The 25,114-nt window shown below is 44.9% G+C and overlaps 1 protein-coding gene across 3 annotated transcripts; it reads left to right on the top strand.

Annotated features, from left to right (window-relative positions):
• Positions 1–726: 726 nt before the first annotated feature.
• Positions 727–22,103, top strand: pdgfab (platelet-derived growth factor alpha polypeptide b). Of its 3 annotated transcripts, XR_006092322.1 has the most exons (7): positions 727–2,195; positions 3,495–3,591; positions 8,167–8,310; positions 9,587–9,777; positions 18,170–18,296; positions 18,894–19,018; positions 19,761–22,103. XR_006092322.1 is itself a non-coding variant. In XM_042393046.1 (6 exons), the coding sequence occupies exons 1-6, from the start codon at positions 2,133–2,135 to the stop codon at positions 18,965–18,967; spliced, it is 696 nt and encodes a 231-aa protein (XP_042248980.1). In that variant the 5' UTR covers positions 727–2,132; the 3' UTR covers positions 18,968–19,735. The 3 variants fall into 3 exon arrangements, 2 of the variants coding, with proteins under 2 accessions (XP_042248980.1, XP_042248981.1); XM_042393046.1 differs by lacking the exon at positions 19,761–22,103 and having other exon boundaries at positions 18,894–19,735; XM_042393047.1 differs by lacking the exon at positions 18,894–19,018 and having other exon boundaries at positions 736–2,195.
• The last annotated feature ends 3,011 nt before the right edge of the window (positions 22,104–25,114 follow it).

Below are 25,114 nucleotides of genomic sequence, written 5' to 3'. Positions count from 1 at the left end.
ACACCTACAAGAAGCACGATTCATGTATTTCAGTGAGAGTGTACATCCAGGGAGGGAGGCTGACCTGTGATGTAACCATGAGCGCATGGGGGGTATGATAAACCTGTCTATCACCAGCCAGTGTTAGTCATTTTGCCAAAAAATCACATACCTCTGTGCAGTCACTTGTGCAATGTCAAACTGGAGAAAGAACGATTATTGCAGGGCAGTCTTTTTTTTTAAATCTAAAAAAAGAGGCTTCAGTCAAAGAAACGTGTCACATAAATAGCTTTAGCAGAGGGCCATTTATTATAAAAATATTATATTCATTTTACAACACCATCCTAAAATGAACTTCATAAGCCTATTAAAATAGTTACATTAATTACTCCACCAGCTGCTGCTGCTGCTGCTGCAGTGTGTTCTCCATGCAGTATTTCCAGTCACAAAGCCCTCAGGCTGGCCTTGCGCTATGCGATCTAGTTGAATGGACAAGGTGGAGGGCAGACCACCTGGTTAGGTGACCTATGGCTCCCTGCTGATTGTCACCTCTGGCTGATCATTCGTGTGCACGCTGTCTCTGTCTGTGTCTCTGCTCCTGTAGGTATGCCTCGTTTATCAGGCCCCCGGGGCTCCTCTCCCAGACCTCCAAGCACAGTAGAGCACCTCTCAGCCTCCAGCTTCCTCACAACAAGTTAGGACCAGTCAGTTGTTAACCTGCTGTTAACTAGTTGCTTCCTGTGTCCCAAAGTCATGCCCACACACAGTATTGAATGGTTAAGATAATATAGGGTCATTGTCATCATCTGTCATCGTTCATGCCATTTTTGTTGGCGTTTTGCTACATTTACAGACATTCTTACATATTTCTTTAGCGTTAATATATAATAGACATAATACATTCCTTTGCCTTAAACTCAGATGCACAGTTTGTGATACAATCTCAACATCATTGTGAGACATCATCATGAGTCACCATCATCATCACCGCCACCGCCATGATGTATGATGATGATGATAATAGTCATCATCAAAAACTTTGTCTAACTTTTCGCCGATTGTACATCCTTTCCTCCAGAAAATACTACATTTCTGTCTATTTTTACAGATTAAATGCAATAAATGGCTTCATCAGCCCCTAATTCACATATATATGCAATAGTTGACAATGAGGAATGAGTACAATATCTCATTGTCATCATCTTCATTATCCGTCTTTTTGTTTCAATTTTTGTCCAAAGTTAATTGTCACTTTTTCGCATCCTTTCCAATCAGCGATAATCAATATAAATTGCAGCCTGAATCTCTGAGTGGGCTGTCTGCTGAAGGGCACACACACACACACGCACGCACGCACGCACACACACACACACACACACACACACGGGCTGAGGGGGGATGGGAACATGCTCTTGAGTCTTAAGTCATCCAACCAGCCAACCAGCTCCCCTTACTAAATAGACGCACGATCACCGAAACGCGAGGGGAGGCGCAACGGGCACGGAGCTGCTGGCTCTATATCCAGCGGCTCAGAGGCGCTCTGACTCCATTCACTTCAGAGTCCTACACAGCCAAGGACCTGTGCAGACTGCTGCGAGACAGGCTCTGGAAAGCACAACACGGACGACTTTCCCCCTGCTTCGACTGCCTTTGTGATTTTTCTCAGAGGATCTGCTTATTGGATTATATTCGTTTAGGGCTATTAAATCCTATCATAGAAAAAACTCGTGCGTCTTAATTCTGTCTGATACTGAAATTCTCCAAAAGAAGAGGAGCTGCGTTTCTTGAATATTTCAGTAAACTGGGCTGAAGTTTATTTGTTAGAGGGTGAAGGACAAGTGCAACGCGCCTCAGACTTGTCTCTTGGGATTGTCCCACTTGCGCCTGAGGAGCTATGTCGATCTGCCGCACAGAGCTTGTTGAAGAGGACGCAGTCCAATGTGAATAACAAGAGTCAACTTCCAGCCTCTTCAGCTTTTCACAGTTACAAGCAAGTGCAGCAGGAGTCTGACTGAGCCCGCTAAACAGCTCTGACACCCCGGTTTCCCTCCCCGAGGGGATGGTTGTGGATCCTCTGGGGCCAGGAGCGACTCTGCGGCTCCTACAGAATAGCACCTTTTTCTTGTTTGGGGTTAAATCTAAATTAAAGGGAGATGAGAGCCGCACTTTGTTACTTCCTGCTGTGGACGACGTACCTGCTGCTGGCCACCTCTGAGGTAAAGTTACAAGGACTCCACGCAGCCAGAGTGGTACGGGACCAGATAGACTGTGTCCCTCTGGCCCCATGTCATACAAAGTGGTGCAGGGTGCAAGGGTCTCACAGAGCGCACATTTCTCTAACAGCTAGACACCACAACTTGATGCCCCGAGAAAAAAAAAACTACAGAGTAATAGCTCCAAGTTTTGATGTTGTTAGGCTCGAAGATAAGGACGTGCATAATTTAAGGCACAGCCTCATTTTAATTAACCTATAACATACAAACGGTTTCATCTAAGAAAATAAAATGAGCAGTTTAATCTGAGGGGCTATTTTAAGAACAGTGTGAAGATATGAATCCGAGAGTGACCAAACAACATATCATCTCCAGTTACCATGAGGAGCAGTGACTGCGCGCTTTTCGGAACCAGCATCGCGTCTGCACTTGGACGCATATCGCAGTTATTTTTGGCTTTTGTGCCAAATCTGTTTGTAGCCTGAGCCAACTGGGCAAACGTTTTGGTTGGGCAAAGAGCATTCATGGGAACCGCTCCGGGCGATATAAATAGCCACTGTTCCTGTAAGACTGCACGGTTTGCTCAAGTTGAGGTGCTTGCAGGACCGCAACAAGTGCAAAGTGTGGCGAGCTGCCGTTCACACGGGCAGACGTAGCCCCCGATTTGTAGTAGTGCTCCAAATTCCTTTAGAAAGCAAACGGTTTTAAGTTGTTTTACTTATCCGCAAACAAGGAAGATAAGCAATATGAAACAAAGGGCTTTCTAAGATAATTAGGATACTTTCTTTCACCCAGCATCCAAGTTATACTAAAAGTAATAGTCATATTAACACGATTTCAATTTCATGATAGCTTTCCCATAATCATTGTCTTGCATGCAGGCAATTGGGAACATTTAAAAAAAAAAATAGAAATTTTACAAGAAAAACATAATTTCTAGAAATACCTGGGTGCAGAAGTAGCCAAAGACCCAAATCAAAAAATATTTGGTATATTATCCCACTGGAATACAACGTTTGCGCATTAGCAAAGCATAATTACATTGCATAATTTGTGAAGACAGTTCGGATCCACATTCTCACCATGCATGAGGGGGACGTAGCCTAAGAACAGAACTGCTTACTGTAGTTGGCACATTGTTGCGAAGTGGTTAACGCACTGATCTTCTTGGTGGTTGTTTAAACACAGCACATTTATTTATACAGACAAACAATTACAGCAATGTTTTGCCACTGACCTGACACATCTCTAACCCTCCTCTCTTGTTTGATTTCTTTGCAACCCCCCCCCCGCCTCCTGAAGGAAGTGGAGTTTCCCCAGGAGCTGATAGACAGACTGTCCCACAGTGAAATCCACAGCATCAGCGACCTCCAGCGGCTATTGGAGATTGACTCCGTAGGTAAATTCTGCCTCTTGATACTTTTTTCAACAGACCTGATTTACATTTTTGACTCTGACGCCTAAGTGGGATGTTGTCCACATGTGAGACTGCTATTGCTGATGTTAGAGTAAAGGAAAAGTGTGGGAGTACTAAAAGCGCCACCATGATCTACATCATCAGCTTTCATAAACTGTAAAATACAGTGTGCTTGTCCTTTGAAACTACAGTATCTATACTTTTACTGGAAGTCGAGGTGACCTATGTGTAATAATTACACAAATTAATAGTGTAGTGTCACAATTCATGGATCCAATTGGATCCAATGTTTAGGGAGAATAGGGGAAATCAGATGTTTGAATGGCATTTAATTTAATAAGATGCCAGGACTTTGCCATAGCTGAGGGTTTAGTGAATTTAATGAACAAACAGGAGTCCGTGTTGATTTTGCACACTCTGCATGGTATATTCAGCAGGGAATTAGTGTAGTTATGGCTCATTTTAGTAAGCTCCTGAAATCAAGCTCAAAAGGCATGCCCATGACTACAGCACTGCACAGGAAATTGCTGAGGGATCTGTGCACCCAGGGGAGCTTCCAAGTATAGCTCTACCGTGCATGATAAAGCAGTAGCCGTGATAGGTGCATCTACTGTACACATTTGACAAAGATGGACGTTCACTGGCAGGCTTTTATTTTTGCATATTCTTTCAGCTGCTATTACCACAATAAGCAATGATATAGCTACCAGACTGTCACATATGTTGCCCTGTAAACAGAGACAGCGGCACGCAGGTCAGGCGGGTTTCTTCAGCTTTGGGTTCTTGGAGGTGCTGCTTCTTCTGTGGTGGGGGACCAGTCTGTGTCAGACTGTCTTAGATTAAGTTACAGGGGTGCGCTGGAAGAAGCTGTTTGCCTTCACTTGAGCCTGTATTTACACAGGCAGCGGCCATATATCAAATACATGGCTCCCCCCTAAAGATTTGTTGATGGAAATAGGTAATTACTAAATTTACTTTAACAGTCTAATGATGTAAGCTGCCTCACTGGTCATAGCTCATTAGTAACCTCAAAACTTATATTAAGCAAGGCAGCATTAGAGCTGGTATTTCACTCAAGTATTCTTCTGTTTAACCACATGATTACTTTTCTGATGGACGTATCAATTAGGACTAATAGTCCTGTATCATTAGTGGGTTTGTTTTAATTTTATTAATTCACAATCAAACCAACCTGCGCTCCATAACAGTGATCACCCCATTTTATGCTGAGCCCAGAATAGATCCCCAAAGTGCCTCTAGCATGAGAAGAGGTGTTTATAATTGAATTAACATGTCTTTCTTCAAACAGAGGAATGTTTTGCAGGGTAACAGTAGTAGGCTGATTATTATTACGAGGACATAAATCTGTCTGAGGGCCAGCTTGGCGGCCCTGGCCAGCCCATTAAAAGACCTTTGACGCCAGCCTGAGGGGTATTTTCAGAGCTTTTGTTGCGAATGGCCAGGACAGTAAAGCTACCGTAGTACTACAGGCTGGACTGTACATGGCATAGTATGCCAGCCAGGAAAGGAGGAAGGAAAGGCTAAAATTTATTTGTTTCTATCCTTGATACTATGCAGCACATTGGGACCTGGGAGTTGTAAGAAAAAATGATGACAGTGATGAATAGTGGATCCGGAAGATCCTCAAAGTCAATCATTTATTTTTTGAAGCACTTTACTGATGTAGGCAGCGATAATTTTTCCCCTGTGGTTGTCTTCATAGCACTTGGTTGTCCTTATCTGAGATCTCTGTCAACTGGAAGAATGACTTTATAATTCAGCCTGTAAGAACGGATGTGTCAGGATCACTGAGAAGGCCTTCAGGGCTTATCTAGCTAGCGGCTGTGTATTTCATTTAGTGTTGCTTTGCTTAGTGCAGGCTTGCATTTCTTTTTGGGCCTCAATGTGCACACATCCTGTGAGGATGGTGTCTTCGGCTCTGAGTGACAGATGAGATGACCTTGCTGAAGTCTGCAGATGGCTGTCTGGCCCCTGAGGTGCTCCTCTGCTCGCTTTACCTCTTCTCTATCCCTGTCTCCCTTCTCATGCGGCCCCATGGCCTGCTTGCTTATCTCTCTCAGTGAAGGACTTTGACAGAAAAGGGGAACCTGACTCTTGGCGTGGGGCAGAGGTGGAGGAGGGAGCATTAGGATTCTGGAGGTTATATTCACGCTACACGTCACTCAGAAGTAAGCAATCTGCTTTGTTTCTGACAAGCTGGCAGTGTGTTTACCTCCTTTACAGTTGGCAGCACTTCCTATAAACTTACAGTGCCTTTAAAAACAGACTTATTGTGTCTCCTACTAGCCTGCACACCCACAGGGAGGACCTGTTGCCCGTATGACCTAAACTAATACTTTGTCAACTCAGCCATGTAGCATGTTGATAATAGGAACAAAGGGGAGAGACAGAAAGAGAGAATTATGGAGACCCTTATTACAACAAGTCAACAACATGTTTCTTTTTTTACAGGTAGAGGGGAAAAGAAAGGGAGGAGGAGGAGTAAAGGGAGGGAGACGGGGCCCTGAGCTAATGGAGGGAGTAATTTGCAAGTCATAAAAGCCTGATTCATGGCAAGAGACTGTCTCTTGTCCTCTTTTCTCTTGTCTCAGTTTGACGACGCTCTGGGCATGTTATTACTTCTTAGTCACCTGGAACCGACGGAGGAGCAAACCCCTCACTCTACTTTTCCCTGTCTCCACCTTTCTATTTAACACTCTTTCTTATTCTGCCTCTATTTTTTCCTCTCTTCTTACCTCATTTTTTCCTGAATCTTCCTGCCTGATCGCTGATTGCGTTCTTTCCCTATTTTCTTTTTTCTTCATCCCTCTCTTTTGAATATAGAAAAAACTACAGAAAGGCCCTTCTATGGTGCTGAAAAATGGACTGTGCAGTCTATAAAAGACTTCTTTATGTCCTCCCTCCCTCTCTCCTGTCAGCTCTGACACAAACTGTCTCCGGGTGGCTAGGAGGAGATGAAGAGAAGGATAGGTAGGGCAGAGTGAGAGGAGGCACACTGGGAGTTCAGTCAGTGACCTGCAGTGTTAAAAGGTTGTTAGGTTGGAAAATCAGCCAGCTGTGACAATGAGTCCACCTGACAGCCTCGCAGACAGTGTAGGTGTGTGTCTGAAATTATGTGTCATGCACTGGAGAGTGTGTGTCTCTGTATGTGGGTACACTGGCCTTGCACACTGATTGCTCAGCCCTTTGCTTAACTGCAGGCCTCAGCTGCAGTCAACACTTCCTCTCTGTGGACCTTTGATTCTGGGTCACTGGCTGTCTGACTGACTGCAAGACAAGCTAGAGGGAAATTTCCTCCACTCTCACTGAGGAGATGATCTTGGGGTGGGAACCTGACATACCTGCAGAAAAGGCATCTAAAAGCAAATAAACAACCAATCCTAGAATTGGACCATTCATAGGTAGAGGAAATCCCTTCAGATGACTCTGGTCAGAGCACAAAGAAGCTGGATGAGTGGAATGTGTTTGCCTATGGCTAAGCTTTGTTGTGCTGGTGTACATTGGGCTTTAACATGTTATGGAGGATAATGAGAGGAGTTTGTGTAGTTGTGAGTGTGTGTTTATGTTAAGTGTACAGGTGTAGGATTGTGTTAGCTAGGTCGGTATGCTGTACCTACAGACAGGTAGACCCACCCAATTCGCAAACACTGTCAGACTCTGCTCTTTGGGAAAGCTTTATCGTTTTATTGCTGCTCTGGCACTCTTCTGTAATCCACTTCATATTGGGTGTGGACCAAAACAAGCAAGCTTTATCAGATGACCATGACTGTGAATGCGCTGAGCTGGCTATATTAGACTGGAGTTAGAGAGGTTTAAGAGGGTAGCACTGCAGCAGAACAAAACATGTACTTTTCCAAGCCAAGGAATGATTGAAAAAGTAAACACTTTCAGGTAAATGAGAGACATGAAACCACTAATTAGGTGCAGGGATAATGGCGACTGAGTACTACCTGTCAAATGACCACTTTAGTCCCCTGTGTGAAAGCTAGTTGTTTTTGAAGGAGCATGCTGACTCACCTGTGTCTAGCTACTTTATTCCTGCTGGGAAGGTTTAGCCAAATGAGTGACTGAGGCTGACACACAAAGCTTGCAATTACACAGAGGTCTGTGTAAAACTGTGCCTCCTGTACCCTGTGTACTCTTAACTGTTTACCTCAATTTGTGACATCATCAGTAGTCGCCTGCCTGCCCGCCTGCTAGCACGATAAAGGGAACCCTAAGCCCTTCAGGGAATCAAAGCATGTGTTACATACAGCACAAGAAGCCAGTAGGAAGTTACCATCTCATTATGGTCGCGTGACTAACCAACACATTGTTTGTTGTGGAAGGGTACATAAAACATCAATAGTGGATCATATGCGGCCTTCTGGTGAGGCCTTGCAAGCCACCCACCACAGTCAGTCAACACTGCTAAAGCTCCAGCAGCGGTTAACAGTCTCATAGCTAGTTTATTGGTTGAATAAGCTTTTGTATGTGTGTGTGTTTGTGCCTTGTCTGTGTGACATTATTAATATTGTTGCCTTCTGTTTTGACGAGGTACGGGAAATGATGTTATTGAGGAGCCCAAGCACCACAAACACCACAACCACCACAACCACCACAAGAACTACTCCCGTCACCCTGGTTACTACAACGACCTGAAGAGCTCCCAGCTCCACACCCGACGCAAGAGGAGCCTTGGTAAGACTGAAATAATACAATTATGCTGTCATGCGCAGCTCATAGCGCAGCTCAGAGGTTGCATCATGATGACCATGTTTGATACTATATACATCACAACTTGGCACAGCATTACAGTGTCATAATGCCTTAAAAATAACTTCTATCTTAAATATCCCCCCCTTACTGTACATATATGAGTTTCCACAAGAGGAAACCGATCGCTTTACACTAATTTCAAATAAAGCTAATAGTTAGTGGCTTTTATATAGTGTTTTTGTGGATAAAAGGCATCTTAATGAAGACATCTACCTAGTATTTATGGCAATCAAGGAATCATGAGAAACGAGACTGGTGTGTGAGGTTGACGAGGACGTCTGACATGAAGCCTTTTAATTGGCCAGAGGCTTGGAGATCTAAGGCACACGCGTCAGGAGAGAAATATATCCTTGAGCGTGGAAATTCCAGGCATTCAGGGTTCAAGTTGCAGCCCGTCTGGGCTCCCAGTCAGATTTCTTCATAAAACGCCACGCGGTACGATATCTGATCGAGGCGTGGAGAATACCATGTAGTGTGCAATGTGTGTGTTAAGATTGGCTGCATTTTCTTCACATCTCTCCCAACAGCAACAGCATTTAAAGCATTGCAGGATAAAGCGACTGGTCGTATTTCATGTATGTGCACTGTATCATAAGTGTACGATACAGTATAACATTTTGGCAGCTGTCCACAAAGGCCTTCACGTTCTGTACATGATGCACATATCATCTTTACGACATAATGGTATCTTACTGTACACTTGCTGTCACATCTTTAGGTTTGAGTGCCTGTCAGAGCATTAAATCTGAAATGAATGCTTACTGCCTTCCTCTTTTCACAATGGCCAACAGGGTCAAAGGCCATTATTAGATTTCCCACCGGCAGACATAAAGGTTTTCTGGCCTAGTCACGCTGCATTAACCCCACTGAGGGCTCTGAACAAAGGAGCAGTCTTTTTCTGTCTCACCGACTTGATCCCAAAGCTCCTTAGCTGATATGAGATCAGCTTTTTGGATAGCTTGTCTTCTTAACAGCCTTAAAGGAGGTTGGGTGTGATCTGAGGTAAGACAAACAGCTCCCACATCAAGTGAGTCATCAAATAATGAGCAGTGAAGGAATGCATGAAGCAGCTGGGAATGAAAAGGATGGAATACAACAATACATCAGTGTGCGCTTGCATTTGGAAAATGTGTCACTGAACATTCATGCAGACCAAACGCATTAACTTGACTCCTCCCTCTTCTTGTCTGTCTTCCAGTGGAAGAGGCGGTCCCAGCGGTGTGTAAGACGCGGACGGTGATCTACGAGATCCCCAGGAGCCAGGTGGATCCCACGTCTGCTAACTTCCTGATATGGCCGCCCTGTGTGGAGGTGAAGCGCTGCACGGGCTGCTGCAACACCAGCAACATGCGCTGTCACCCTTCCCGCAAGCACCACCGCACCGTTAAGGTAAAACACACACACACACACCCCTACAGTATAGATATGCACACATACATTCACTTTCTTGTCTGCAAGCTTGATGAGTTGCCAAAAACATTACTGCATTGCAAGGTTAAACACACAATATATCATAGTCTCCCCATTTACAACACATACACTCTTTATAGTTACATAGATCTCCACCACTTTTCCTCTCACCAGGTAAGTAAATTACATGGGAGGCAAGGTTGGGTCAACCTTTCTTCCTTTCTTACCTCACTCCCTCTTTCCTCTACAGTTCATCTCAGTCTAACCCTCTCCCCTGAGCCTCCTTGGCCAGTATCCAAAATAGTGGCCACCTCACCTCCGCTGCCCCCTCCCCTCTCTCCTTCCATTACAGCCGATCACCATCCTCTCTCTTCATCAACTCTTTCCCATGCTTGGCAAGAGGCCAGGGTGGCCGTGCCAGGACAGCAGGAGGGAGGAAGAGAAGGACAGAGAGGACAGACAGGGAGGGTTGTTGGCACCTTCAGCAAGGACATCTGTTGAAGGGTCGACCCAAGAGGGATGCTCCTGCCAGATATAAGACAGCCAGTGAAAGAGAGAGAGAAACAGTCTCCTGTATCTTGAGAATGTCTGAGTGTCACCGGTTACTGCACAGCCATCTCTCTACTCTCTGTTTGTTTGGGCCCTTTGTCTTTTCTGGAAGCAGGGAGCCCGAAGGAGACGAGGCGACAAAGAGAAAGAGCGAGAGAGCGAAGGGGGTTGCACTGTTCTCAGAGGCTCTTTGGCATCGGTAGCTTGAAAACATGTCCTTCTGTTCAGGATCAGAGGAGACACCATGACTGGAGCTGAGTCATATTTCTGGTGTATTTACACTACAGCCTGATAGCCGGTGCATGGCTCTGTTTGGAGGTATGGGAGTTATGTGCTCTGTTCTGTAAGAGTAAGAGACAAGTGGGGGATAAACAGGATAGCCTGGAACACTCTGTGTGTGTTTGTGTTTCTCTCTGAGTCTATCTCTGCACTCTATTGTCTCTACTCTTTAATCATTGTCATCCTGCCTGGCCATGGGCACGGAGACATTGCTTTCTCCCCTGTTCCATGGAGGGCTTTTAAGATGCCGCTTCGATAGACCAGAGTAATAAAACAAATACCAACCCCACCTGCTGCTGCCTCCTGCCCCTTGGCACACTGGCACAGGTCGGGAGATTTCAATATGGATAGGAGGACATTCTCTGACCCCCTCTTTTAGTTATAGAGTAGAGACAGTAAGGCTGCACTGACAAGATGGCCATTGAAGGGCACAGGGCACTGCATCCAGGGCACAGGGTTTATGGTCAGAAATGCTGACTCATAGTGCGGTAACAGAGTCAATCTCTGATATACAGTACAACCCTGTGTGTCTGTCTGTCTGCATGCAAGCTTGTCTGTCTCTCCGTCTGCCAGACAGTCGGTATCCGTCGTCCTCAATAGGAGCTCTGTCTGTGATCACGGAGACGAGGACGGATCGGATGGGGAGACACTGACGACGGCATACAAGACACTAAGGCTTGATTCAGCTATTCCTGGAATGCCATGATCCATAAGACTTTGTCCGTGTCCCCCTCATGACACTGTCAAACCCCCGAGGACAAAATGAGCACACAGACTGGAGAGGGACCTTCAGGCATGTTGGACAGGGTTTCACGGGGCCGTTTTTTTCCATGTGGTTTCAGCCGCGGGGGGCAGAGAGGCGTTGTATCCCTGGAAAGGTCATCCGTCAGGGCTCGCTCCGGTCAGGAGACATTCACCACATTGTGTGTGAGAAACATTGTCTCATGCCAAGTTTTTTTTCCTGTCTGTCCTCTCAGCAGTTAGGCTGAATAGGGGTTCAGTTTGTGCTTCTCCCTCCGTTTATTAGAAAGCTAAAAATGTTGCCTGTCTACCCTGTTTTCCTTCTGCTGGCCAAGGATGGGAAAAGAACACATTCGCTGTGTTTCTTTCCATCTCATGCCACTATGCATTTGTCCAAATGCACCTTTATTTATTTATGCCCCCTCTTCTCTTTCTCTCCTTCTTTCCTTTTCCTTGCTATGGACCCAAAAAAAAAGAGAACAGGTCTGTGCAGGCCCTGTACTGTACAAGCCTCTCCTGTTCAGTGGCAGGGTAATAAAAAAAGGCAACTTTAAATAGGACAAGCCTGAGGGAGGAGAAGGGGCAGATTTAAAGTCACTCTCTTTCTTTTTCTTGTCTCTCCTTTCCCCTCCTCTCATTCTCTTGCATTTCTCTTAAACTTATTTTGCACTTTTGTCCATTACTGTCAGTTGTAATATATGTGCAGCTACGTTGGTAGTTGTTTTCCTGTTGTGTGCATACCTTGGCATGGGAAATACACAGTGAAAGTGTAAAGACAAGCGTCTTGCGAGCCATTTAGGGATGGTCCAAAATTCATTAAAAAGAGATTTAGTGAGAGAGACTGAGATGGAAAGAGAGACAGACAAATGGGGGAAATGGACAGAGCACAGATGCAAACAGAATATTTAATGAGCAAATGTTTTCATGTATTCAAACTCTATCATCCCAGCATTCCTTTAACTCCTCCTTCACCCCACCTCCTTTTGCACTTTCAATGACTCCATATTCACTCCCCCTATCCCAGCATCTTTGCTCTATCCTTTCTTTTCCATCGAAGTGATTCCTCCACATTTCTTCTTCTTTCTCTTTTTCTTTTGGTGTTTTATCACCGAAGGCTTGCAGAATATTTTCACCATTTTGTCAGTGTTATTGTGTCATAGTGCTCTTAGATGTATTATGATCTAGATACACTATGGCGTGAAATGACAGTCATCAAAATAAATGTCAGCATTGGCATCATTTCGATGGAACAAGATGAATTCCCTCAAACTCCCCTCATCCCTCCATCTCCTCCCTTCTGGTCTTCACTCTTTCATCTCTCCTCTTTCATATTTTATCATTCTCCCTCATTCTTCTCCTTCTCCTCATCTCTTCTGTATTCCCTCATATCTTTTTCTCCGTGTGCTCACGGCTGCACCTGTGACCAGAATTTTTGATGGGGTTCTCATTTCTTGCTCACTAGACAAACTCACTCAAAATAACAGGTGATTTTGGACAGGAAGGATGGAGGAGACTAGTGAACAAGGTGTGCACAGAAGGGAGAGTGAGTTACGTAGTGATCGCCACACGTATGTGCGCTTTTGCATTCTTTTGCACATTAGTCTTTGTGCACCAGTATGTGTGTGAATCTAAATGCCTCTTGTTCTTCCAGTGGGGCAGAGTAAACAGGCCATGACACAGGCAAAGAATGGAGCTGTCACTCATCCTCTCACTCATTAACTCTAAGACTTATGCAGTACATGTTGTCTGTAAGTTCATTATCTTCCCCTTCCTCATTCATGAACCCACATAAGCAGATACAGAAATAATGAGATGACATTTTCACAAAAAATAACCAGATTTTTTAAAATGAGCAGATTAGAAATACTTGATGTACCCCAGTAAATTTGGGGGTTTTCCACTACACAAATAAATTAAATCCTATTGCAACAACAGCTCAGAGAGTGCTTTAGATAATAGATAGTGAAGAGAAAAATGGGGAAAGAGCTGCTAAAAAAAGTAACATAATTCACATAAATAACTACTGACACAATTTAAAATTGAAGCAAAACACGAGAGCCAGTGCTTTCTATTGCCTTTATAAGGTAGTTTGATCTAATTAGTATAGCATATTTTGGCAACAATAAAGTACAGTTTCTATCATTTGGTTTGGTTTAGTAGCTGGAAACTTTTGATGGCCCTTTAAGCATATGTACAAGTATTTTGCAGAGGTCGGAGAGGGTCGACAGCGCACATCTGTGTAAACCTAAGGAGATTGTTTGCGTGTGTGTGTGTGTGTGTGAGAGAGAGAGCGCGTTATGCTACGTAAACTCCCCCACCGCAGCGCAGGGACAAGGCCATTTGTGTGAAGTGGCAGCAAGAGGAAGACGGGCCGCAGAGTAATGAAGTGTTGATGGCTGCTGGATCAAAGTGGAGGCTGACAGAGGCCAGGCGGATATAGCCACAGTGCTGAGTGTGGGGGTCCACACATCTCCTTGCACTGGCCCTAGCCCCGACCCTGAGACACACACACACACACACACACCCACCCACACACACACACACACACACACTGACAGTTACCTCAGCAACAGTGGTGCAGATCCGGGTGTTGGGGGAAGCAGTAGCTGTAGCCATGTGGTTTTGTGGGACCCTGACTTACGGGGTGTTTCATAAATAAAAGACAGTGTGACGGTGATACAGTGTGCATGATTTATGAATGTCTGAGGGGTCCTGTGGATTAGGTGAAGAGGGGGGGGCAGATGGGAATGAGGGGCCCCCCTGTTTGAAGTCCTTTGCAGCTGTGAATTATTTTCCCTTTGATTCACTCAACTCTTTCGACTAGATGAAGAAGGGTGAGGGAGTTTGTGTGTGTATATGTGTGAGTGTGGTGTGCACGACGGGGGTTGCGGAGCGGGTCAGAGACCATGGGAGCGTCCCGACCAAGCCAGAAGCCGGAGAGTTTGGCTTCTGCTGCGCCGGCTGGAATGCATCAGCTTGAGCAGGAAAAGTAGCAGTCGTATTTTAATCATATTTTACTTCATTTCTGTATTTTGCTTCACTCCTCCTCTCCTGTCCTCCCTTTCGCTCTTCCATTATGACTTCATCCTCCCCCTCCACCTCTCTTCTACACTCTTGGAGTCTGATTGTCTGTTATGTGAAATAGTTGTTCACTCCCTCTTTGCTCTTTCTTTCTCTCTCCTGCAAGAGAGCCATCTCCCACTCACTAATTTTACCCTTGTGTCTGTCTCTGCAATTCAGTCTGTATCTTTTTTGGTCGCTCTCCCTCTTTTAAATGCTCAGTAATGTCTTTCTCGTCTGCAATTCTGCTGTTCTGTAAAGACATGCGAAGGAGGAGAAAAATGACACATTGTGGTATTCTTTGATATTTGATATTGTATGATGGTTTCTTTTGGTCTCTTAGGGGAAGGGACAGGGTTAGATAGATATTCACATCTGGTGATACATTAATGTGTGTGTGTGTGTGTGTGTGTGTGTTTGGGAGAGGTGGGGAGGGAGTTGTGTGCCACGCAGTGCCTTTCTGGCACTGCAGGCCTGTGCAACATGATAAATGCTGTCGTTGCTTCCTCTCTTCTGCACACACCGCCTGTGATAACCCTTTCCACCCGTCACCCCAAGTGTGTCTGTGTGTGTGTGTGTTTTGCGGGGGGTTGAAGCAGAGGGTAACAGCAGGTTGTCTAGCCTGCCTTCCTCTGATGTTCAGTCTGTGTCTGCTGTGGTTTGCTCTCCCTCCCTCTGCAGATCATCTTGCATCTCTTCTTCTGGGTCTCATTTCTTCCTTGTTTGATTTCATGAGACAGACGTTCCTCTTCCCAAGCACATCCCCTACCTCACAGTTGTAGCATCTCAACAAGAGCTCTTTTTTTTCCAGGGCACAAGCTCTGTCTCAGTCGCCCGATTTCCCTCCTGAAAGATGAATTGCCACCCCACCCTGCCTCTTTCCACCCCTCCTTTCTCCAGACACACACATCCATTTTTATTTATTCTTGCTTGATTCTGTCACTGTTCCAATTCACGATGGCCCGCGGTGCACATCCACATCCCTGTTGTGTTTTCCTTGGAAGGCTGGAGTAAAACTTTCCCCTCCATAATGCTCTCATCAGTGCTTGGTGCTCAGGGAATTCCCAATTAACCCGACCGGGACAATCGGCTTCACACAGAGGGCCGCGGAGATTCAGAGGAAAGCCTAGGTCAAACCGAAGGGGGTGCACTTCCCAGAGCCCCCTGCCTCACCCCAACCCTCTGGATCAGATATCATTCCACAGCCACTCAGGGGACTCTTTCTCAGGGCCTGGCTTTCTAGGGAGTTTAGAGCAGTTTGATTTATACAAAGACAGTGTGGGGCCCCTCGTCGTAGTGTGGGGGTCTCTTTCTGATGTATGTTTTATGTGGGAAGTCATTGACTGTGCGCCGGATAGGAAGCCGGTGTTCTTTGTACAGAAGTGAAGAAGTGGATGAAAATGAGGGGAGGCTGAGTTAAATATGGATGTAAAGTGGAAAAATTTTGGGAGTGAAGACCACCATTCCTTCCTCTGTAGCATCAACAGTTTCCCATAACACACAAAACAGGAAATAAGAGAGAGAGAGAGAGAGAGTATTGATGAATTGGGCAGAGCAGAGGCTGTTTGAGAAGTATTGCGGCACACATATACACATTCAGACACAAATATAAATGTGTAAGTGTGTGTATCATGACTCCTGCAGGGAGTGTTTATAACCCTGCTGTTTGAAGGGCAAGGAGACAAGCCTACCGCTGGGCCTCCCATCAAGGGGGCCCATTGCTTTATCCCTCTATCAATAGCTGTTTGTTTGGCCTGAAGAGTTGTGCTGGCATGTGTATGTGTGTGTGTTAGTCATTAGGATCAGCCTCAGTAGTAAGTGTCAGACATGGCTGATTCTTTTGGCTTCTTGTTAGGTACTTCTGCACCCCCCTCAGCTGAGAGATTCCCGTAACCAACGACAGCAGAGCGGTCCACAGAGACAGCTGCATTTTTCATCTCACTCCTACAGTACCCTGTCTTTCAGTCTGATAATTTGATTAAGTATTGGCAATGGTTTTCTGGGAAAATCATATCATTCTGGGATACTGTCTGCACATTTAGCAGGTAATAATAAACTCTTGATAACGTTTCTATCTGTCTTCATCTACTTGTCAGTATCGGTGTAGTAAATTTCCCCAATGGGTAACCCAGAAACTAAATGTTAATAGGTAACACATGAATGTCATCTAATGCTAGTCATGATCATGGTCAGTCATTCTTCCCTCTTCCTTGAATAACCCCCTCTGTTTGCACACACACCCACTCTCTCTCTCTGTGTCAGGGCCCGATAACAGCAAACACACCACCAATAACCCAGACACCATTGTGCTCTGTTTGCTCACTGCATACCTCCCCTGCTTGCTTACCCTCTTTTTACTCCCTCTCTTCTTTCTCTTTCTCCTCCCTCCATAGAAAGACACTGTTGCAAAGGAGCGGCCGGTGAAACCGCTGGTCCCTGACTTCTTTTGGTCTCAGTTTTAGACTCACCAAGTGACTCCCCAGCCATTGTTACAGCACTGACATGAGGCAACTCTTGCTGTGTGAATGTCAACATTACACTTTGTTTTATCAGACAGAGATTGGTATGTTCATTTGTCTGCATGACTAATTTACCACCAAGAGCCAGCTTTGGCGCTATGCCATCACAGGATAGAGGAAGAAAGCCTCTCATCTCTTTTGGCCCTCTGTCTGTGCGTGTGTGAGCCTCATGCTGACTGTAAAACCATGTTGTTCATAACACTAGAGAGCGTTGGGAGATTGTCGGCCAATATCCTCTCTCGTGCAGTCACCAGAAAGATAGGTGAAGCAGGGGATATTGTTTCCATGTGGCCCCCAGGCCCTCAGTGGTGGATGAGGAGGTTACCTGCCCTTGGCACTCAGATCAGAGAGGGAAAAGCATGTAGCCACCTCCCCTGGGTTACACAACAAGATCATCATAACCTCCATGCAACCTTCTCTATTCAGCTTTCATCTAAGCTTTAATCAACATAGCCTATTCATAACCCTCCGAGGATCAGTCCTTTTCATTACTAGCTGTTGGGTGGGAAGTGGAGGTCAGTCCTGTTGTGTTAAACTGAGAGGGTGTTAGCTGGACTGAAGGATAGGAATTCCTGCATTGCTTTTGTGTTTGTTAGATTGGAAGGGCTGCTTTCTGGGGTTCTACTGCTTAGATTAGACCGTATAAACTGTATTTTTTGCATGCAGCAGTTAAGCAACTTTCCCTAGCCCATGAAGAAATATTAATGCGGTTTAAAACCAACCTACATGTCAGGACAAGGCAATGGAGTTTAGGTGTGTGTCTGTCTGGATGTGGATGCTCCAGGCCTGGAGCAGGGGGGGATCTCCCAGCCTCTCTTCTCTTGCCAGGGTAAACCTTCCCTGGGCCTTAGGGCGTACACTGCTTCCCCACCTATTCTCCATCTCTCCTCTCCCATTGTTTGAGCTTGCTTGGACAAGGTCATACACTCCATTCAGTATTTACACACCTGATCAACAGCCCATAGAGCACACAGTGAGCGGAACCCAATGCATCAGCCTCTGAGGAATGCTGTCGTCATACTTCAAACACATGGAGGCACAGCTATGGCTGGCGTTTTTATGAATCAGTTTATGAAAGAGTCATCAGTCACAGCGCTATGCTTCTTGATGTCAGTGGATGGGCAAAGAGAGTGTGCATTCATTGACGACACACGCACGGCGAAGAGTAATGATGGCGCAGGAGCTGCCTCTGTAGCTAACCTTTTCTCTCCTCCTCTCTTCAGGTAGCCAAGGTGGAGTATGTGAGAAGGAAACCCAAGCTGAAAGAGGTCTTTGTGCGGTTAGAAGACCACCTGGAGTGTGTGTGCACGTCACAGCATCATGTGGTGGAGCACTCAGATGCAGAAACAGGTAATCAAAGTTATACATCTTTGTTACATTATTGCAAATAGTGTCAAAGCAACAAACAAACAAACAAACAAACAAACAAACAAACACTGAGGCTGAGTTTGATGGCTGAGTCCTGCCCTCATCCCTACATCATCTTCCTTTCCTGACCTCTTCATGTCTGTCTGATGTTCTTTCTCCCTGTCTGGCTCTTGGCTTTGCACTGAGTGACCTTTTTTCTATGATTGCTCACAAACAGGCAGACAGACCTGTAAGGTGGGCAGTTATTGCAAAACTGTAAAGCTTGTGTGTTTGTGCCTTGTTAGACAAGGATGTGTACGTGTGTGTGTGAAAGCCTGTGTGTTAAGGGAGGGTGTCCAAAGGCTGCTTGGCAAGACAGCAGGTAAACTGCTAGTGCCTTGATCTCAAGCCTTTCTCTCCCTGGGAGCAGATAAGCGCTGTGATGTGTGCTGATAAGGCATCTGAAGTATTTATAGTGTGTCATATCTTTGCACTCTCTGCTTCTGTCCCAGGGCTGTTTTGCCTCTTTCTGTATCATAAACCCTGCTTCTTGCTTTTAACCCTCCTTCCAATCCACTCTCCCCAACTTTGTGTTTTCAGGCCACCGTAGGGCTAAAGATAAAAAAAGGAAACCAAAAAAACTAAGACCCAGCAAGGATTTATTGGCGACATAATAAAGTTGCACTCATTACCCAAAGTCCACTGGAGAGCTGTGAAGGGAACAGGTAGGACTTTAGCACAAAAGTGTCCTCTCACCTTTTGGCACTGCACTGGCCCAATCAGGGGTGAAAAAAAGGGCCTGCCAATCACCGTCACCAATCACGTCACAGCCAATCAGTCTGAGAAGGGGGAGGGCAGAAATGTTCTGTTCCTCACCGCTGCATGTTGATTTTGTGGCCTGCTGAGCATGAACACATATTTTGTGTCACTGTGTTGTGCTTGCGTGTGGTTGTGTGCACTGTTATTGTTGTGTTGTACAGTAAGACAACACTCACTGTATGTCTTGTTCCATTGCTAAAAAGACACCTTTCTCTCTTTTTTTTGCTTTCACCTACCTCCAATTTATTGTATCATCACCAATATTTATCCTCTGTGATCTCTGGCTGTAACTAAAAGAGAGATTTTTTTTCCACAATGTTTTGTACCACAAAAGTTTTCTTGCCGAGTCCTCTGCCTTTTACTTTGGACACACACAAAATGACACATGATTATTTTGACTGGACATTAGGATGTCTGGTCTCATCACTATCTTTGAAATCTGGAGAAACATGATTTGGAACACTGTGGATCTTGTGTGTGTTATGTCAGCTTGGTTGAAATGCATGCAGAAATTGATGCAATTATGCACAAATTACAAAAATCCAATTTCTTTTCTTTTCATGATGAAACCCATGTTGTTGTTGTTGTTGTTGTTGTTGTTTTTATAAATTCAGATTCTCATGTTAGTTCTTGCTCTCTCTCCCACAGTGGACGTGAGGTGAGACCAATTGGAACAAGGGACTTCAGCGTGGGAGGGACCTAAATAGAGGATGCCACCAACAGGAGACCTGCTCTGTCCTCTTCCCCGCCGCCATGCCACCTTCGTTTGAAAAAAACAAACTTTTCTGTTAAGATGAGTGACTGAATAATAAGCAACAGACAAAAATAAATAAGATGCCAAAGGTGCTTTTAAAAAAAAAACAATAACCAGTGATGATGACTTCCTCTGTGGTACGCCATCTACCGAGTCAACTGAACCCTGCCATTGATCAGGAAGAAAAGAGAATGATGCTGTGGAGCTCGGGCAGAGCATAAAGACGCCGAAGGGAGATGATGAAAGGGATTTGTGTTGAACATTTTGACAGACTTTGTTTGAACAAGACGCACAACAGTAACGGCCATGAAACAGCTGGATCAAGCTTTCGTGGGAATCGGTTACTCAGACTCCAAAACAGCAGTGGATGACCTCCAGCTGGGCAACATAAAAGTGCCCTGCCCTGTTTAAATGACTCTTGCATACACAGGAAGGAGAGATATAGGAAAAACAATGGAAAGAGAAAAAGAAAGAAAGAGACAGATGGGAGATGTGTTTTTTCTTCTTCAAGAAGCTCTGAGTTGAGTTTTTAGATGTTTGCTCTGAATCAAGAGACCCCTGGCGGCCTGTGACTGTGCCCACTTGCTCTGTACAGTAAAATCTGAAAAGGAAGACACGCCGCTACTTACAAACTATTTATACGTGTGGACGTTTGCTTTCTGTCTCTTCCAGTACAAAAGAAAGAAAGAACTAAAAGGATGTTTGTATGATTTTGGAGACATGCAATGTGTGGTCTGGTTCTTTGTAACAATCAGTATCACAATCTCAATGTCCTTTTTCTAGTTGTTGTTTTATCTTGTCATCCATGTTTCTTATTATATTACAGTATATCTGAATGATGTATGATATATGGTTTGGATATATGTGTGCAAGGAGGAGATGTGGGAGTCAGTACAGGAAGATGCTTTATTTTTGTTATGAAATATATTATGCTTACTTATAGCCAAGCAGGAATTATGTTTATTTCTTTCTGTTGATGAATGCCTGTATTTAATCCATTGGAAAAGATGCAAAAATGTGTGGAGGGGGCATGGTGGAATAGATCAGGGAGAAAAAAGGCTGTCAGTGCTTGTTAGCCTGTGTGCATTGGCAATGTGTGTCAGAGGTGTTTAAAGGGGGATATAGTGGCTTAAACATGGCAACTTCATATTGAGTAGTCATATTGTAGCTTATTCTATGTCCTTAAAAAGCACTGCCCAATCATTTATGTAACAAGAGTGCCATTTCACACAAACATGCAGACAGCACATTAGAGTGTGTGCATGCCAATCCCATAAACACACTAAAACTTTATGTCAGAGCAACTTTAGTGTGCAAGTACCCATGTATGAGGCAGGGTAGAGAGGGCGTGTGCACGCTCACACACAATCTCTCTCCTACAGTACATGAAGTTATTTTTCACCCATATCACTTAAGCGTTGATAAGGAAGATGCCCGCCCGGCCTGCTTTACCAGCACACATGTTCAGCCTGCAAAGAGCAAAGTCCACCTCGGCCAGCTTAAAGAGCGAATGAGTGAGCAACGCGAATCGACAAGCGCATGAATGGGCTCCTTGTTTAACCAGGCTTTAACTCTTCTGTTGATGGGAGAACAGATCGCTGATCACTCCACCCTTTGATGGGACTCACACTTTATGAAGCCAGATACCACCAGGACAGATGATGATGAGGTGGCCTGAAAACAGTGCAGTTCTGGCCTCAACCTGTGCCCTGATGGAACAATTTCTTCCTTACCAGTTCCTGTAAGAGTGAATAATGTGTAATCAGGCCAACACATAGCAAAAACAACAGTCCAACCTGTGTTTGAATAAGGAAGTTTGAAGGAGATTTTTTATAGCAGTAAAAGAGTGAGTCACTGTTCACAGTGAAGAGAGTCAAGCGAAAGTAAAACAAGAAAAGTTTGACTGTTGCTGTATCAGCTGCCACTGGGTTGTGAACATCAGATCTTAAATAGACGCAGCCTGTCTGTGAATTAACTAACCATCAGTTGACTGGTGCTATATTTATAAGTCTGATGTTTCATCACTGTTTTGCAATTCCATTCACATCAATGTAAGATAGTGTTCTCAGTAAACAAGGGACCACGCTTCGAGCTATTTGATTAAAGAAAATGCCATTACGCTATCACTAAGCCTTTATCACTTTTCTTTTGGGCCTCCATTGGATAAAGACAGCAATAATCATAATTTATATATTTATGTTTTCAACAATAAATATATTTCTGCTCATGAAATTGTTCACTGAATGTTGAGTCCCATAATTTGTTTGATTTGTGTGTCAAGGATGGTATTTGAGGCTGAATTAAGTTATGAAACAGATGTTTTGCAGTACTTAAATGGGCACAAAAGTAAAGTTATGGAAAGTAAAACATTAAGTAAATGAACAGAATAAGCTGAAAAAACAGTACAGCATATGAAAGAGGTTAGAGGGACCACCCTGCACCAAAAAAACCTTACCTGCTCCCTCATTTCAAATAACTTTTGATTTTTATCTAAATGAAAGTAAAAAATGCAAAAATGTAACAGAGACATAGATTATGTGAGTTCACAAGTGAGGAGTCGATGTGTATTGGTGCTGCTGCAGGAGGCAGGACAGAGGCTGGATATGAGGGTGGTGGTGTACACAGGAAATGTGAGCTTTTCCAGGCTTGCAGGCTGAGCAGGAGCTGGGCTTTATTCCAGGATCCACCAGCAGCAGACGGTAGGTGCTGGGGGCTTTATTACTTTTCCCCGAGCAGCTCACCCTAATCCCAGGGCTAAGGGACATGAAAGTCTCTCTCCTCTGCACTTCCCGGCCATACACCCCGCTTATTACCTCAGGAGGGAGTCAGATAAAGAAAGGCAAAACATGAAAGAGGGGAAGGATCAGAGAGACAGCAGCTCAGCAAGCCAGTGGAACGGGGGATAAAGCAAATAAAGTAAAGATAAAAGGAAGAGCAGGGGTTGGATTGATTTTATTGTTTTTATCTGACATGCACAGCTTCATTCATAAGGAAGGAGGGAGAGCTAAAGCGAGTGAGGAGTCATTAAAGCGTGTACAGCCTACTGACCATGCAGGAAAAAGAGAGCAATATGTCATGGTGGGGAAAGAGGGAGGGAGGATGGAGCACAGGAGAGAGGGGTGAGAATACCCTGAGGAGTGGGAGTGTAAGTGGATGGAGACAGGGGAAAAAAATGAGGAGAAAGAGGGAAAAAAGCAAGAATGAAGTGGACTCAGGATGTGGGTAATCGGCACCACAGCAAGAGGGAGCAGACAGGGCAGCACTAAGTGGACATGCTTTCATAAACAATGCCAGAGGGGGATGAGAGGGCAGACAAGGTGTAAAGAAGGCTGTTGAATTGGCTCTGTGTGTGTGCAAGTGTGCAAGTGTGCAAATGTGTGTGTGTGTGTGTGTAGTTTAAGAATACAAAGGAGGTCTCCTGGTGTGAAACATGGACCACTGGAATTCTGGGCCCTTGCAGAGGGCAAACTGTGATTTGACTACCCACAATGCACAGGGTCAGAGTTCAGGGTGCAGGGGTCATATGGGGGATGTTGCTGGTGGTGCAAAGTGGCGGATGTTGAGTAAAGATTTAATTAACTCCCTCCATTTCTATGTTTACTGTAAATAAATTCTACTTAATTTTGATTTAAATATGTATGGTCATTACATAATCTTACAATAATAACATTATTGGATCGAAAACTTACCGGATATGATCGACAGAAGGAGTTAAATTCCAGCCTCAACTCCCTCAAGTCAACTTTGACTATTTTCTTCCCAGATTACAGATCTTGTAACCTTTGCTTCATTACTTACACCCCTCTCTTCCGTCCCCCGTCCTCCCCTTTCCTCTTTCCCTCCATGTCGCCCTGTTATGTTTCTCCTCTCTGCCCCAACCTGTGGCCTCTGGGTTTTGAGGAAAGGCAGAGGTGGCCTTTGAAGATGGCGACAGCCAAGTTTGTCCGGGGCCACAGCCATGAATACACGTCTTTGTCCGGCTCTCTCACGTCTTCATATCCTGACCCCGCTACACTCCTCATCCTCCCTCTGCCCCCCACAAACTCACGCTCATGCCCTCGGTGGGGCCCCCATCGCACAAATGACCCCGCTAATTATGTATTTAAGGTATTTGGCTCCTGTGAAAACAGCTTTGGGTTAGTGGTGGAAGGTGGTGGGGGCGGTCGGGGAGAGGAGGGTGTGTAGGGAGTGGGACGTGGGGTGGTCCATGGTCTCATGGCTATCATTACTGCCCAGCGTTTTATGTAAACACTGGATTAGGGCAGCGAGGGTTGATTGAGGAGAGTGGTGGTGGTGGTGGGGTTTGGCACAGGGGTAGGTAAGCGGGTCACCTGAACTTCTGAGTTCTGGTCTCTGGTTTTACCCGTGGGTGGCAGTCCCTCAGAAACGTTTCTCACCTAACACATGTAATAGTTTATTAGCAACACAGGAAAGATGATACAGAACATAAATACTCACTAAACTTCAATCATTCTGATATTTGTTTCTCTGAAAAAGTGTCAAGGCTCAATTATAACCTTTCTGGGTTCAATTTAAAACCTTTACCTGCTGGTGAGACAACCACAATTTTTCCGTCCCTATATCCAAGACCTCCTTAATCCCCAACAACAGGCTCTCCTCTCTCCACCTTGTTCTTGCCCTTCTCCTCTCCCTTAGTTACAGCTATGTCACAGTCCCATCACCTGTCATGTTTCTGGGCCCAAGCAAAGATGGGAGATGGGGCAAAGATGGGCTCTGAAACCAGATCGCTGCACTCTGGATCCACCAGGGAAATGAGTTGACTGATGCTGCTGATAAACCTGAGATGTACAGCAGCCTGCTCGGCCCCTCAGTGGGAACTCGCTGACACAGGACCCCTCCTAGAGTCACACTCTGTTTCTCCATTTGTGTGTATGCAGACCTGCATAACATATGATATTCTACTCACATAATCTCATCAAGGATATTCAGTTCTACAAAAGACAAGTAATCACATTCTCTCACGTGGAAAAAAACTCTTTCACAAGAGATGGCAAAAACACATAGCAAACAGCGCTAATCCATACAACCATACAGGGTTTACTGGTGGGCTGATGGAATTAGTTTTCACTTCCTCTTGGTTAAATCATACTGTATCTCTTATAATTGACTTTGTCTACAGTATGTCTGTGTGGAGAGAAAGAAAAAGGGCAAAACGGAAATTCACACTGACTGATCCAGAAGTACTCAACTTCAGCACTATCTGATTGTAGGGAACCTGGCAAAGCCT

This window comes from Thunnus maccoyii, chromosome 18 (assembly GCF_910596095.1).
Source record: "Thunnus maccoyii chromosome 18, fThuMac1.1, whole genome shotgun sequence".
In the NCBI taxonomy this organism is placed as follows: Eukaryota; Metazoa; Chordata; class Actinopteri; order Scombriformes; family Scombridae; genus Thunnus; species Thunnus maccoyii.
Note: the sequence above shows the minus strand (reverse complement) of the source record. Positions and strands in the feature narration are given on the sequence as shown.

Bases quoted from the DNA above. Each gene is read 5' to 3' on its own strand.
- pdgfab (XM_042393046.1), top strand. From the start codon at position 2,133: ATGAGAGCCGCACTTTGTTACTTCCTGCTGTGGACGACGTACCTGCTG. The intron at 3,592-8,166 runs GTAAATTCTGCC...TGTTTTGACGAG, and splicing joins ATTGGAGATTGACTCCGTAG to GTACGGGAAATGATGTTATT. The intron at 9,778-18,169 runs GTAAAACACACA...TCCTCTCTTCAG, and splicing joins AGCACCACCGCACCGTTAAG to GTAGCCAAGGTGGAGTATGT.